The following is a 16,270-nucleotide window of genomic DNA, read 5'->3' on the forward strand; positions in this document are numbered from 1 at the left end:
CAAAACTATGATTGGACAAACAATCTAGCACATGATTACAGGGAGGGTACTTTAGAAATAGTTAAAGCCGTTTGAGAAACTGAAAAAAAACAAAAGGTGGTCATCTGTAGAACTCAATGTTCACAACTCTCTCAACAAAAGAAATGATAATGATAGTTTCTAAAAAAAAAATATGAAACATCTTAAAACAGGCTGGAAATGGGTTGTAGAATTAATAAAGGTGCAAGTCCATACCTCCTCTCCATGAAAAAATAAAAATAAAGAAAAATCTAACCTTAATCCGGATCTGCAATGCACAGCTTAGATTTAACTCATTTATACGTAACACAATATAATTGTAATCTAATTTAATATCATATCTTTTTGTACCATTTAAAAGAAGAAGCTTAAAATAAACTAGTAGTATTTAAAAAAAAATTTTACAACGGACGAAAATAATAAAAATGCGAGACCAAAATCGTGTTTACATTATCGACACCTTAAAAGAACGTTCCTATGTACTGATCATTTTGAAGGTGTAAACATGCATATGTTTAAAAAATCTAACAAAGATCAGCTAATGGTCAGATTTTCATGAAATTTTCAATACGTATTCAATTTTACATTAACTTATATTTTAAAAGCAGTTTTCATTAAATATGTGAGGGGAAATAATTTTTTTAAGTGTTCTATCCCCCATATTTCATGTTGAGAAAACTAAAAATAAATTTAGGTTCATAACAATTGCAACATGAAGAGTTTAAATAATTAAGAAAATGTTTATATATATATATATATATATATATATATATATATATATATATATATATATATATATATATATAAACTATTACTTATTTCACTTACCTGGAAGTTATAAATAAAAAAATTTACATAAAATCAATGTCATTATGTTTTAAAAAAAGATCAACGATTTTGTTTATGAAGCTATACTGGTCAGTGAAATAGGGGAAAAATCTCACTTAACTTTATATACAAGGTAAATGTTTTGCTAATTTTTTTCAATATGGTTTTTTGTTGATTTCTTTAATTTGTCATTTTACAGAGAAATTTACTTAAGAAGAATCTGGACAAAGAGAAACAAAGAGTTGGCTAATCAAGTAAAATTGCTTAAAAAAAAAAAATGAGCTTTTATTGATTTTTAAGTTGCCAATCAAGCACAGTTTACAATTTCCACCATGCAAGTGGATTACAAGCAGCCAAGTTTTAACAATCAATAGATTAGTTCATTACTATAGAAAAAAACTTGTATTTGTTTATGCTAGCAAAAAAGTAATTGCACCCAATAATAAGACGAGAGGGTGGGGAGCAAAGTCTTTTGAACTCTTGAGACAAGAATATTCTCATGGTCGGTGGTCAGTTTCCAAATAGCCAGCTGGGAGTGGCAGATAGAGCAGGTGTGGAAGTAGTCAGTTTCTATTAAGCAAGTGTGCCAGTGACTAAGACAAAAGACCTGATATAGAGGTCAATATATTTAGAATTAGTTTTGGACAGTTTCCAGTTTTTGGGACAGCTGGTTGCTCAGAGCAAATCGAGAAAGTTTTACCCACTGCCAATGATGGCCTCAGAAAACTACCAAGATGTGGATGCTAGCGTTTGGATGGTCAGTTTCTGCGATGGTATCATACGCACACACAGAGTATAACTGATAACTTTACAATGTGTCGTAGTCTGTGTTTTCTTTTGTTTCACTTGCATTATTTATTTTTTATATGCTGTTGAGTCAGTGTTCGCACTCTTGACAGTTGCAAATGCAAGAGATGACATGACCAGAATAAATGATGTACGGAAAACAAGTGTTTAGGGTTGTCGATTGTTGAGAAGCATGCACATAGTTTCACAGGTACAGAAAAAAAAATTTTGTGACAAAACAATGGACTTGGATCAAAGCGTAGTATCGCTTCCGTCTTCAGTCGAAAGGGGAGGGATCCTTCCAGACTGTGTCAATTTTTATTTTTGTCCTATTCAAAGTGTTCCATTTAGTAAATTGGACCCCCCCCCACCATCTTTCTTAAAATTTGACTGTGCTAAGTAAATAGGAACATCAGTTGAATCGTAATAAATGTAACTTATTGTTCTCTATATCAAAGAGTATGCATAAAACAATCTATATCTCTATAAAAGTGAGAATGTGTGTGCGTGAGGACACTTTTCAACATATATACCCAATGGATTTTTGATCTACAGACTTGAAATTTGGTATACAGGGTATTCAGACATGTGGAAAACTTTTTAATCGATCTTCATCCAGAAAAAGGGGCAGCTAGGGGTCAAAATTGAAGACTTGGTACTTGGAGGTCATTAGATTTTTATCTGTTTGTAAACTGTTTCATGACTGTGCATGCATGGTCATGAAACATGATAGCTTCCTTATATTAAGAATAAGTATGTTTAAAAACACTTTTCAAGCTGGTATAATGCTTGTCTCACTGTTTTGATTTTGATCCAAGTTCGAGTATTTTTTTTTTTTTTTTACTTGCTTACAAGAAGTGAACTGTCTTAGTTTCTTTCATTTTTTTTTTATACTTCATTTTTTTTTAAGGAACTGAACGTTACATTTAATACCTTTGGTATTTCTGTTTATAATAAATAAGAAATCTGCATTAAATTAAAATATAATATGTGTATTTTATGACCGGGCAACACCAGGTGGCCTGCTAGTAATAAGTAAAGACTATACTTAGATTATTCATTGAATTCATATTGCATTGATTTAGATCAATTTAAAGGGACACATTTGAGATTTAAAAACAGTTTACTAACACATTAAGTCTCAGGGTATCTAAATTTTTTATCATGGAGTTGAAACTGTGTAATGACTAAAAATGGGTTAGAGTATACAAATTGAATGGAAAAAGGGTACTTGTACAGTTTAATCAAGACATTAAAAAATGAAAATATCAAAAAAAGGTTATATTGTATGTATCCGTTTTGAACTGAAGATCTCCGAAAAAAAGATTCAACTTAATTTGATTTTTTTTTTTTTAAAGCGGAAAAAACACGTTTTTATGACAACACGTTAAAGGTAGACATCTTTAAATTTTTTAAATTTTTATTTGGATTTTTAGAACACGACACGGGGAGATAACTCAGTTTAAAGTGCCAACACTCCCTCCCTGTGTTTAATACTAGATTTTCTTCCTAAAAATCGAATCTTTTGCTCGATATCATAAAAAATTGTTTTCTTGCTGCAAAAAAAAAACTACTTGATGAAATTAAGTGAAATCTTTTTTTAGAGAATTTCATTCCATAACAGATAGGTACAATATAAATTTTTTTTCTCGATATTTTCATTTTTTTAATGTCTTAATTAAATTGTACAAGTATCGGAAAAAGTTATTCATTTTATTTGGAAAGCAAAATATTGACTCTTCTATAAATAGGACACAGAATACATGCATTATATTTTAGAAATCAAGTGGCTATACATTCAAGATAAAATTTACACATTATGATAAGGAACAAAGCAGTTAACACAAAGAGTTACATGGCCTGTTTGGTAATTAGTTAGTGGCTTACGATTGCAGGACTCATTTATATTAGTTAATACATCATCAAACAAATAGAATTTGAGTAAATTTCACAAGAATTTTTATCAGGGTTCCAACAACTGTCAGAGAGAAGTTGATGAATATAGATTAATTTTATTATTTCTGGAGAGTAACTATGACATAAGCAGTATTATTATATAATATCATATAGGATTAAAAATATCATTAAGTGTGCTATCTATATGACAGTAGGCTAAGTAAAAAAAAAAAAAAGGTCTACTGACCAGCTTCATTGTCAATAGGAAAAGTCCAATGTTTTCCTTCGTTTGTCCAATTAATAAGTTCTTCAAAAGAATTTGATGGCAATGGTAATTTCACAGAATTTAAATGCTCTTCATTTATTTGCTTCCATAGATTCGGAGGCTCTCCTTCAACTGTAAAAATAAAGCAATTAAAAATAACAATTTCATGAATAATAAACTTAAAAATATTGAGCATATTTCTTGTATCCCCCCCCCCCATGATTTTAATTTTTTTTTTATAATCATTTAAAATAAATAAACAAAATAAAAAAAAAAACCTTGTCCAATTTAAATGATTTTTCAGCTTTTATTCAATAAATTAAATATTTTATATGAAATAAAAGTTTTCAAATTTTACATAATAGCAATTTTATAAAACAATTTACATTTTAAAAGCCACAATATAAGATAAGGAAATAAATTAAAACTAAGGAGGACTGAAACTAGTACCAGTTCTAACCTCAACGATTATGCACACCAATTTTTAATTTTTTCTACAAATCAACTTTGATAAAAGTTTACCTTTTGGTGTCCAAAATAATCAAAGTGTGTGAACTAGTTTCTGTGCATTGAATTTGTGCAGGCCTAAATTAATTTTTTTTTTTACATAGGCATAACCACTTATCAAGGCCCAGAAACCACTCGAGGATAAGGGTTAAGAGTGTACAGTAGTCAATTGGACAATATAGTAATCATTAGTAATGGAAATTTTGGAATCTACATTTAGGTTTAGGCACAGATAAAAATCAGGGGGAATTATTTATAGTGTTTTCAGCTAGACAAGTGTTTCTTGTGAAAGTTTGGCGATGGGGTGGGGGACCATAGATTGAAGCTCAGTTGAGCACTTGCTATGAAAATAACGATAAAGCAGAGACAAACTTGCAACATCTCTTCTGTGAGATAGAAGTTGCAAGGAAGAGAAAAGGACATCTCCTACGAGGCTACGAAGTCTATTTTGAACTCTATCAAGGCAGGACAAGTCCTTTCTAGCAGCTCCTGCCCAGATGTGGCAACAGTACTCCATCCTTGGTCGTACTTGGCTCTTATATAGATAGAGAATTGCATCAGCAGTGAGATAGCTACTGGATCAATAGAAGGGTCCCACTATTTTTCCAGCGGCCTTGACAACAGATTTGATGTACATGTTCCATTTAAGATCAGGAGTAAAGGTCAAGCTCAAAAGCTTGTCAAAACATGAGACCTCCTCAAGACGAGAGCCATTCATTTCAATTGATGCCAGATGGGGACAGAACGTTGATGCTGTAAAGATAGAAGCTTGGTTTTAGATGCATTAAAAGTAACCAGCCACTCCGTTCCCCATTGTACCACGTGCTCAAGATCAGAGGAGAGAGAATCGGAGAGAACTTGGTTGTTTATGGTCTTAGATGTGCTACCATAGATGGTAGTGTCATCAGCATAAATGTCTACGAACGATGTAAGGATGTGATTTGGAAGATCATTAATGTAGATCAGGAAAAGAGTTGGGTCCAGGATGGACCTCTGAGGGACTCCAGCATTAATACTGTGAGCTACTGCTTCCTACTGCTGTAAACCTTCCATTTTAAACATGTATAAATTATCTCTCTTGTGAATATATGCCTTATTTTTTGTTTATCATATGACAATGTCTCTCGTTTTTCTCATATTTGAATATAAAACCTGCAAGTCTTTTTCACTGAAAATATTTCTCTGAATCCAGCTCATCTCAAAAATATTTTTCCCATTACAAAACACCCTAAAGTAAAACCCCAAAACTGGCGTGAACATCTCCCCAAAAATGAAGGGCTTAAATATAACAAATCAAGATGAGGTGAACTATGAAAATCATATAAATAAAATAGCATCAAATAAATGGTGTCCGTTGATTGGTCAAAGAGAACCGTCTTGGCCAATCAAATAGAGCTTTTTTCAGAATACGCAGGGTGGACAAGAAGAGAATTATTTAGAGAAAAAACAGAGGTAAACGTTTTTTTATATATATTATTTATAAAAATTGAAAAATCTCAAAAAATTGTTCAAAAATAGGTGCAATAGATAGCAGAAGAATTTCAGTACTTTTCCGAGTTGTGACATACGTAACTATCTGACCACTTATTGAACGAAAAATTTTTTTTCTTTTTGCAAACAATTTATTGTGTATTTTTACTTGCTTTTTATGAGGGAAGACTGTGAATAGAAACAGATTGTTTTTTTTTTTTTAATTCTTTAAGAAGTGAAAGAATAATAAAAAAAATAAAAATAAAAAAATTCTTTGGGGGTGGAGAGATCTGTTGCACCTGAACATGGGGCTGATAGAAGGGTGGAAAAAGGAAGACTGCAAATTGAAGGCAGAGGTTGATAAATTGAAATTAGGCAAACGTATGAAATATAAAAAGAGACAAATAGTAGAAGGAGAAGAAGACAACGGAAGATGATTTTCTTTATCTGAAAGTAGTTATCAATCAGAAATCTGTGAGTTTTCCAAATATTCGTTTCCACATTTTATCATGTTCATGTCTCGGCAAATTTTGTAATTTGTCAGCCAAACTTGCAAATCTTCATTAATTTTATCTAATTTTATCAGATGATTATTCTGCAGTTATATGAGATATTAGAATAATTATTTAAAAAAATCGACTTACCTGGTTTTCTTGTTTTGACAGACTTTGAGAAAATTCCAAGACTTGGACCAGAAAACAATTTCCCTTCTCTAGAGGAGATGCAAAAAGAAAATGGTTAATGACAGGTATAATTAAAGCTTAAAACATTTTTCATATCTTATATACTGAATGGCCTTGTATTAGACTAGGTTGTATGGCACAATATTAATTGATTAATTAAGTAAAATTAATTATGGAATAATTAATTAAAGGAAATAGGAGTAAACACACTTTTGGAGAAGAAGTATCACCAATCCTTATTTTAATATGAAACAAACAATATTATTTTAACACTCGTGGGGGTGCACTTGGGCATGTCCATTTGCAAAATACGCTTAAAAATATTTTAATTCATGCAGATTTTGCATTTATTATTACAAAGCCAATTATCTAGTGAATATATATATATTTATATATAACTGATTTCAAAATTTTTTTTTAAATATGACTTGGGTGCCATCAGTTAGAATCGAAACAAAAACATTTAGCACTCCAGCCGTGTTCTCTAACATTTGAGCCATTGAAAAATAGATAAGAAAGATTTATAATTAAACCACCTCAAGCTATAAATGAATTTGTGTATGCGTAAAAGTAATAGAAAGTGAACATTTTGCATTTCAATTTGTCAACATATTTCTGTGCATGTTATCCATCCAAACAAAGATTTTACTTGTTATAAACCATCCTTTGTGTATGATTATTATTTCCTGTTAATTTCAGTGTTATGTGACGAGATTTTAACAGTTTATCAGTTAAATATTTATACACGCATACATACATCTACTGTTTAATTTATATGAACTAAAAGGCCATATTTCTCATGCTTGAATGACAGCTGGAAAAAAGACTTTTTTTTTTTTTTTTTTTACATGGGTGTCACCACTTATCAAGGCCCAGAGGCCACTCGAGGATAAGGGTTAATAGTTATACATTAGTCATTGTGATTTTAGCATAGTAAACAGTGGGAATTTTGTAACTTGGATTACTTAGGGGGACGATTCAATTAGAAATTGTTCACATTGAACTTTTTCTTTTTTTTTTTTTTTTCATAGGTATCAACACATTATCAAGGCCAAGAGGCCACTCAAGGATAAGGGTTAAAGAGTGTACAGTAGACATTGGACAATATAGTAATCATTACGAAACGATGGTTTTGGCAGAATTATTTTCATTTACAATTTAAATGGTTAGACTAATTATTCCAAATAGTTGTTTGGGACTAATACAGATGATTAAATTGTGTTTGCAATTTAAAAAGTTTATAAAGTACACGCGCCTATACTTGATTTGAAGGTTGGATTATCGAGACAATTTTAGAACAATCAATTTAATTATACTTTGAAAAGGTCAAAATATTCAAAAAGCAATCAAACTATGTTTATGATTAAAAAAAAAACTTACTGATGACAACTGTCCATATCTGACAATATACTTATCTGTCAAAAATTAGAAAAGTGTATTGTTCTCGAAATAAGATCAAAGCCCTATACAGTGGTTTGACTGGAGGAGCCTTCTACATATGTGAAACAAGAGCTTTCACTGAATGACCAATTACAGAATAACAGAAAATGCAAAATGGTCTGTGATTCTTTAGCCAATCAGAATAATTGACTTAATTGAAAATCCTTAATAAAAGAACTTGCTCTTCAAGAATTCCTCAGACAGACAAAGAGATAGAGAGGCAGAAGTTGATGACTGATCAGAAACAGAAATGAAATAATTCAACCAAGTGTAAGGGACAAAAGCACAAATTAGATTTCAAAGTTCCTCAGCCATATTCCCAAACATAACTTTTTGTTTTCATTATTATTACACACCTGTGTAAATAAATAAATATTTGGAATTGCAAGTTTACACATTATTATTACACACCTGTGTAAATAAATAAATACTTGGAATTGCAAGTTTGCACATTATTATTACACACCTGTGTAAATAAATAAATACTTGGAATTGTAAGTTTACACAGTAAGTTTTCCTCGTCTTAGATATCAGATGTTTTAAGAAAAGTTAACATTTGGGGCTGGCAGTGGAGGGGCAGAGGACACAAAATTTTTGTGAAATGCTAAATGGTACTTCTGCATTTTAGTTACAATTTTTCCATGAGTTTGACCCTAACCATAAGGTAAGCACAGTGAAATGTTAAACTATTCCGACATTATCCCCTCCTCCAAAGTGTTATCTCTATATAAATAAAATGAACTCATTTTTTCCCCTCCGACCTTTATAGGAATGCACCTGCTTACATTTGGTGCAGCCGTTGCGTTCACAAACTGAATCACGACATCTGCCGTATGTTATAGGCTTATTACATATCCAGAACCTCGCTGCTCGGAGTTTCCTATATTCTGTCTGGTGAGAGTCCACTGTAAAAATCGGTTATATTTAATGGAGGTAGTAAAGTAAACTCTCTCTACAAAATTCATCCTTCCACCGCCACTCACTTACACCGTTCCTGGCCGTTCACAGGAGACATTTAAAACCAAACACCGGTTAGAATTTATCTAAAAACTGGACTGGACTTACACTGAAACGAAGAATTCTTACTTTGCCATAGGTTAGCATAAACCATAAACACAAATTATAAAGCATTTATTTTATTAAAATTAGTTTAAAACAGACCACAATCCGTTACCTGGAATTGAATTCACAATTACATTACTTCGATTTCATTATAACCCGCGTGTGAAAACCTGAATTGACAACTTCCGTTTGGATCTTTCCTTTCCTTCTTTTTTTCTTTCTTTCTTTCTTTCTTACCTTACGTTGTCTTTTTCGCTTTTTGGGTGATGGTGGTGGGGTTTCTTCCCTATGTTTCTCTTTCTTTCCATAAACATAAACACAAACTAAACGCTATACGTTATCTTGAATTGTATAACCGAAACGATACGAAACGGAACAACCTGATATTCCAGGTTTTACTTACACTATCACTCTACGACTCTTACTTGTGTTTCCAACTCTATTTGTGCCACGTTCCTTTACTTTTTCACCGTAACCACTTACCAGACGACATTCAGGTAAATAGACTTATATATGCGGCGATATTCACGTACATGTAGTTCCCTTTTTGTTCTTTTTTCTTGGGCCCGGTTTACGTTACTACACGTTAGCCATGGATCGGGCGATCGCTGTCAGACGATAATACGACTTCTTTTTTTTTATTTTTTACTTTTATATTATGCTATCTTTCCACTAATTTCGGAATTCATACTCAGGGGACGGGTGACTTATTACATCAGTGGTTATTTATTTATTTATTACTTTTTATGCAAAATGTCAGCAGACGACATTCGAATGGGAAGAAACATGAAATACACATACTTACATTTTTCAGCGTACGATTCTTGGGGTTATTCAATGTTCTTGCATTTTTATTCTTTCCCGTTTCGTTCTTTCTTTACTTCCTTTTTTTTGGAGGGGGGGGGGACATCTACCAATGATTTTAACACACATTTTCCATTGCGTCATGTACGAAATTTTACTTTGTTGTTTTTTCCGAACGCCAATATGTTTTGTACTAACTAGGTGTTTTTTTTTTTTTTACAATGTCTTAGCACTTCACTAGCAGTGTCAGAAATTTCGTGAAAATAGTGAATAATTCCACCCCATCTTTCCAAGCTTATAACTCCTCGAAAAATGTAATTCAAGCCCTAATTTTTTTTTTCAATTAAAGGAGCAAAGACCAAGGTTTTATAAAAAAAAAAAAACAATGTGTTTTTTTTAAAAAAAAAGGTTTTAAACTTCGGACTTTACAGGTAAATTTCTAAAAAAGCGATTTTTTGGGGGTTTTAAATTTGAATATATTATTGATTGACCTTTTCTCTTCAATTTGTGATACATAAAACTCCACGACATAAATTACTTATTTACTTTTTAATAGACATTTCAAAATGGGTGACACTTGGGGGGAGGGGGGGCGTGAATTTAAACAAAAACGTTTGTCTAAAATATTATATTCGGTTTATTGAATAAAATTTAACATTGACCCTGAAAATATCGTAAAAAATTGAAAAATATTGAGTTCGGAACATTCATTACTGTTTTAAAAATAAAAATAAAAAAATTTCTATTAATTTTAAAACAACTGTAATAGTTTATTTTGAAAGTATAATTCATAAAGAAAATAAATAACCCACTTTTAACAGAGAAATTACGAGATTTTTATATTGTATTCGCAGTTTCGTGTTAGGGGTGTCAAAAATTCCTACAAAAATTCTTGCACAACTAAGTAACTTTTACAGACAAAATCTTCAATACTGCTCTGGTTCATATTGAAGATATTACATATAAGATGAATGGTAAAACACTGACAGATTTGGGTCTTACCTCACCTGATAGATCTAATACACATCCTATTGTTACTGCTTGGACACGTGAAATTAGCTATCAACCACATGAGCAAGCATCAATTTTTCGGGACGGTATTGCAAAACTAAATAGTGAGCAAATTCATGTTTTTCGAACTGTAGTTAATACTGTTGAAGATCAGCAAGGTGGCCTTATATTCCTTGATGCACCAGGAGGAACAGGAAAGACATTTGTTACCAAGTTAATTCTTGCAAAAGTAAGGTCAGAAGGAAAAATAGCTGTAGCTGTGGCATCATCAGGTATTGCAGCAACCCTTCTTCCTGGTGGTAGAACACCGGGTAGAACATCAAACATTGTGTATCCAAGAGCTTTATACAAATAGGAAAGCCAATTCTCCCTTCTATTATTTATAGTTATTTTTTGCTGTGAATTATCAGCATGGCAGTCTCATAAGTATTGTCCACACTCCACCCATATTCCTGTCAGGTCAATGTTTTAAAACTCTGATAGGAAATTCTTATGGGAAGTTTCTAATCTTTTTCATTATAGAATGTGTACCTTTTCTATTAGAATTTAATTTAATACAACCGTTCACTTCTTTCATGTTAAGTTACTTAAAATCACTAAACTCAGTTGCAGTGCTCCGTGGCATAGTGGTTAGCATGCCGGACAATTCACATTATATTTTCACATTCGCGCTGACCTACCATAGTCTTTTTTTTTTTTTTTTCATAAACACCTAAAATGGATTTTCTTGGTGGCCGAGTTGTTAACATTGCATGTTTTTTTTTTTTCACACTTAATTTTCCAACTTTGCCTCAATACTCCGGGTTTGATCCTTCCTACTTACCTAACATCACTTTTTATTTATTAAACAATCCCCACCCCGGAAACAAACACCCGGGCAACGATTTTTTTTATTCTTTTGTTTTGATTTACTCAAAACCGCACACACCTCGAAACATCCGAGCAACGCCGGGTACCCCTGCTAGTATGTTATAATGTATTTTTTTATGTTTTGTCTGCCACTGAAAAAAAAAAAAAAAATTGAAAATTCTATGTTTTGAAAAAAAAAAAAAAATTGAAAATTCTGTTTTGAAAAAAAAAAAAAAAAAAAATTGAAAATTCTATGTTTTGAAAAAAAAAAAAAAAATTGAAAGTTTTATGTTTTGAAAAAAAAAAAAAAAATTGAAAATTCTATGTTTTGAAAAAAAAAAAAAATTGAAAATTCTGTTTTGAAAAAAAAAAAAAAATTGAAAATTCTATGTTTTGAAAAAAAAAAAAAAAATTGAAAATTCTATGTTTTGAAAAAAAAAAAAAAAATTGAAAGTTCTATGTTTTGAAAAAAAAAAAAAAATTGAAAATTCTATGTTTTGAAAAAAAAAAAAAAAAAAAGTCTTTCCGTCATTATCCCCCCCCTTTTCTTCTTTTTCATATAATTTTAAATTGTCTGCCAAAGCTATGTGAGAAGGCAGTTTGGTATATGATTGCGAGTGCAAATGCACATTTAGCGGCCTTTGTTTATGCTACCACACGCTCGTGTGTAACGTAAACAAAGGCTGTTGAATGGTGGAAAATAGTCCCAGAGTTCAGGCGTTAATATGATGCAAATGGTAAATTTGTGACAGAAACGGTTATCGTTTTCTTTTAAAGCACACTAAAATCTACAAAAAAAAAATATTTTTCTATATGAACGTAAGACGGGACTTAAAGTAAAATATTACCAAAAAAATGTGATTTACATAACCCCTGAAATACGAAAAATGTTTTGTTTTAATTTAATTAATCGCCAATAAAAACAAAATTTAAAAATCTTTTAACCTTGTTTAAATGTAGAAGAAAAAAAAAAAAAACTGCATAAAGAAAATGTAAATAATAGAAAGTTTATTTGTTTTTTGTTTATCGTCATTGGATTGGAATTTTTGTTTCTTTTAAATAAAAACTTAACCTTCAGTTTACTTAAACCTCTGATAAAAAAATTGGAAGGAAATTGTTTTTTTTGTTTTAATATAATTATCCACCAAATTTACAAAACAACCCTGTTTAAATGCAAAGAAAGAGAGAGAGAGCACCGTTATGTGTACACAAATGTCAAAACTAAAACTTACGAGGCAACCTTCCAATCCACTGGTCTACAATGCTGAACGCAAAATAACTTTGGAAATTCTTTTATGCAAACCAATTCAAAAAATAATGCAGTTTTTGAAGTTGTTTAGAAAGAGACAATTTCACTGATCCTCCTTTCATTTAAAACTTTATTCCTATACAAAATAATTGATCATTTTTTTCTAATTTTCACATATTATGTGGTCAAGGGATCACGTTTTCGGATGGTATCGATTTCAACCCAGTCAATGCGGCTGAAGAAAGGTTTTAGTAGACATACAAACATTCATACACACACACACACACACACACACACACACACACACACACACACACAAAAGTGAGATTTATATTATAGATTATTTATGACAAAATTATGTCATAAAATTTGTGAAAATTTAAAAATTTTTCTATAGTAATATATTTTAAATATTTAGAAAATTATTCATAGAAATGTAAACTATAAAAGTTTTAATCACTTTTTGAAATAAAATATTTCCATATGAATATATTTTAAATATAAAAAAATATTTATAGAAATGTAAAAGATAAAAGTTTTTTTTTTTATTGTTCCATGATAAAACAAGAAGGCGTTTCGTTTTTTGTTCCATATTTAGTGACTTCCATTCCATATTTAGGTAAACAGAATCCACTTCTGGCATCTTAACTTACAATATTGAATTTTTGGACTTGACCATAAGTTGATAAACTTTATATTAATTTACCTTTGCATACTGAATTATTAGACATAAACATCTCTCTATCATGAATAAATGTCTGCTCATAGTAAGGAGCTGCATCCTACTAGAGATTATATGTATACACGCACACAAAACACAGCATATCTAAAGAAAACTGTTACCACAAATATTACTATTACACAGGTAGCAGGAGTCCCAGTTGCACTTGTTGGCAAACTGATGATATGGTTCTGAGAACAGCATGGCTTTGCAAATTATCATATATACCTTCGATAAAGGCATAACTGATGCAGGTTTAGTGTGTTTCATATATAATCAGATAAAATGAAGTTTCACCATCAATTGATAGATGATTCAAGTCAAATCAAGTCAAAATACTCAATATAAATTTATTCTTATTTAGGTCAGTAAACCAATGGAAAATCGTATCACTTATTATATATGCATAATCACGTTGACATACCAGATCAATAAAGTTAAGCTTAGTTATCATTACATATAATACAGACATACATGATGACTAGTGACCACATATGAATTTCAATTTCCCGTAAACTTCCACTTTCAGAATACTAGTGATGGGCCGATTCCAGTATTTTTTTACAATTCCGATACAATTACTGATTCCATTCTAAATTCCCGATTCCGATTCTTTATAAAAATCGCTAAATATTTAATTATAAATTTTTTTTTTTCGATTGCGGTAAGAACATATGTTAAATATGTACATATTTTTCAAACATAAAAACACACTTGTAAGGGTGATCTTATAGCTTTTAGCTGGTAACTTAAAGATTTATTATTATCCTTTTTGTTATTACCAGCAGTGGAAAATTTTGTTTCAAGCAAAATCATATAAAAAAAGATAATGAAAGGAATCGCTTTTTGGAAAGTTGGCACACATTTTTCCAATTCTGATACAAATTCCCCCAAAAGTTCTGATTTTTCTGATTCATCATCCCAACACGAGTGAATATCACTCATTCAGGTTAGCAAAGTTAAATGAGTTATTATAAAGTACTGCGTTATTAAGTAAACAATAAGAAAAAAAAATCCAAGAAAATAATCAGTAATGCACTGCTATCGATTTTAGATATTTTTTCATCTTATCAGCTCAGACAGTAATTCCGACCTAAAACTAGCAAATTCAAGTTGCCTGCTTGAACTGCACCATAAAATAAGAAAACTTTTCATACACAAAAAAACTCAACCTTCTTATACTGACTTCAGTTCCGAGCTTCAGCCAATCAGAATACTCCACATATGAACTCTTTATGATCAAGCAAGTAGCTACCATGCATAAGCATTTATGTTTTAAAGATTGCTTAAGTTTTTTTCCATATTTTTTGTTCTTTTCAGCAAAATCCATTTGGTAGCAGTTGCTGCTGCATTTGTAATATTTTTCAGCATTTTTTGCTCTCACTACTCCCACTATTCATATTTTTTTTTGCTCTCACTACTCCCACTATTCATATTTTTTTGGCTCTCACTACTCCCACTATTCATATTTTTTTGGCTCTCACTACTCCCACTATTCATATTTTTTTGGCTCTCACTACTCCCACTATTCATATTTTTTTGCTCTCACTACTCCCACTATATTTTTTTTTGCTCTCACTACTCCCACTATATTTTTTTTTGCTCTCACTACTCCCACTATTCATATTTTTTTGCTCTTCGCAAAGGAAAATCTTTAAAACATGATGAGTAAAAAACACATTATCTCTATATAAATAAAATGAACTTATTTTTTCCCATCTGATTTTAACCTTAATAGGATTAAAAATCAAGATATTTCATGCAAATATAATATGCACAAACGGCAGAACAATATCTGAGGTGTGTTATAGGCTTATTATTTCTCAAATTCCTCGATAATCTTAGATTTCTATACTTTTCTGCTGAGAAGTCACGGCCAAAATCGGTTAAGATCAATGGAAGTGGTAAAATATTTTCTCTCTAATAAATTCCTCCTCCCCCTGCCACCACTTAACACCGTTTGGGGATCGTTCACAAGGAACAGTTGAGAAGAGAACACCGGTTTGGCTTCGTAGTTCTTTCATGTGAAGTTATTTAAAATCACTAAACTAAGCTGCAGTGCTCTGTGGCGTAGTGGTTAGCGTGCTGGACAATTCACATTATATTTTCACGTTCGCGCCGACCTACCGTAGTCGTTTTTTTTTTTTTTTCCTCCTAAACAACTGGAATGGACTTTTCTTGGTGGCTGAACTGTTAACGTTGCAGATGTTTTTTTTGTTTTTTCACACTTTATTTTCCTACTTTTACTCATGACTCCGGGTTTGATCCTTCCTACTTACCTACCATAACATTTTTTAAAACTCCCCCCCCCCCCCCGTCCCGGAAACAAACACTCGGGCAACGCCGGGTACCCCCGCTAGTCTGTAATAATTGATTAAAAATGTTTCAACTTACAAGTTTTGCATATACGGCAATGAATATTTTTCCCTTTCATTCCACGTTTTCAAAGCATCTAAAAATAAAATTATTAAAAATATATAAAATGAATATATAATTAATAAACTACAGTGTTTTGTTTTTAGAGTTTTAAAGAAAAAATATTAATATAGTAAAAATAATAGTAACAACACATAAGATTGTTTGAAAAAAATATTAACGATTTTTATTGATAAATACAGTAATGATACAAGAATGATATGGTGGATGTTTAATGTGAATCTTGAATACAAGCTTAGATCTAA

At 31.1% G+C, this 16,270-nt stretch overlaps 1 protein-coding gene across 2 annotated transcripts in view; it reads right to left on the reverse strand.

Annotated features, from left to right (window-relative positions):
- Positions 1–16,270, reverse strand: part of LOC145285825 (small ribosomal subunit protein mS31-like) — a 35,502-nt gene that overhangs the window by 4,062 nt on the left and 15,170 nt on the right. For both annotated transcript variants that reach the window (XM_080134249.1, XM_080134250.1), the window contains exons 5-7: positions 15,984–16,041; positions 6,415–6,482; positions 3,776–3,925 (exon numbers count right to left, since the gene is read on the reverse strand). In XM_080134249.1, the coding sequence (XP_079990375.1) occupies positions 3,776–3,925; positions 6,415–6,482; positions 15,984–16,041 (276 nt within the window). The remainder of the gene's footprint in view (positions 1–3,775; positions 3,926–6,414; positions 6,483–15,983; positions 16,042–16,270) is intronic.

This window comes from Euprymna scolopes, chromosome 10 (genome assembly GCF_053919585.1).
Source record: "Euprymna scolopes isolate OS-2025 chromosome 10, ASM5391958v1, whole genome shotgun sequence".
NCBI classification, from domain to species: domain Eukaryota; kingdom Metazoa; phylum Mollusca; class Cephalopoda; order Sepiida; family Sepiolidae; genus Euprymna; species Euprymna scolopes.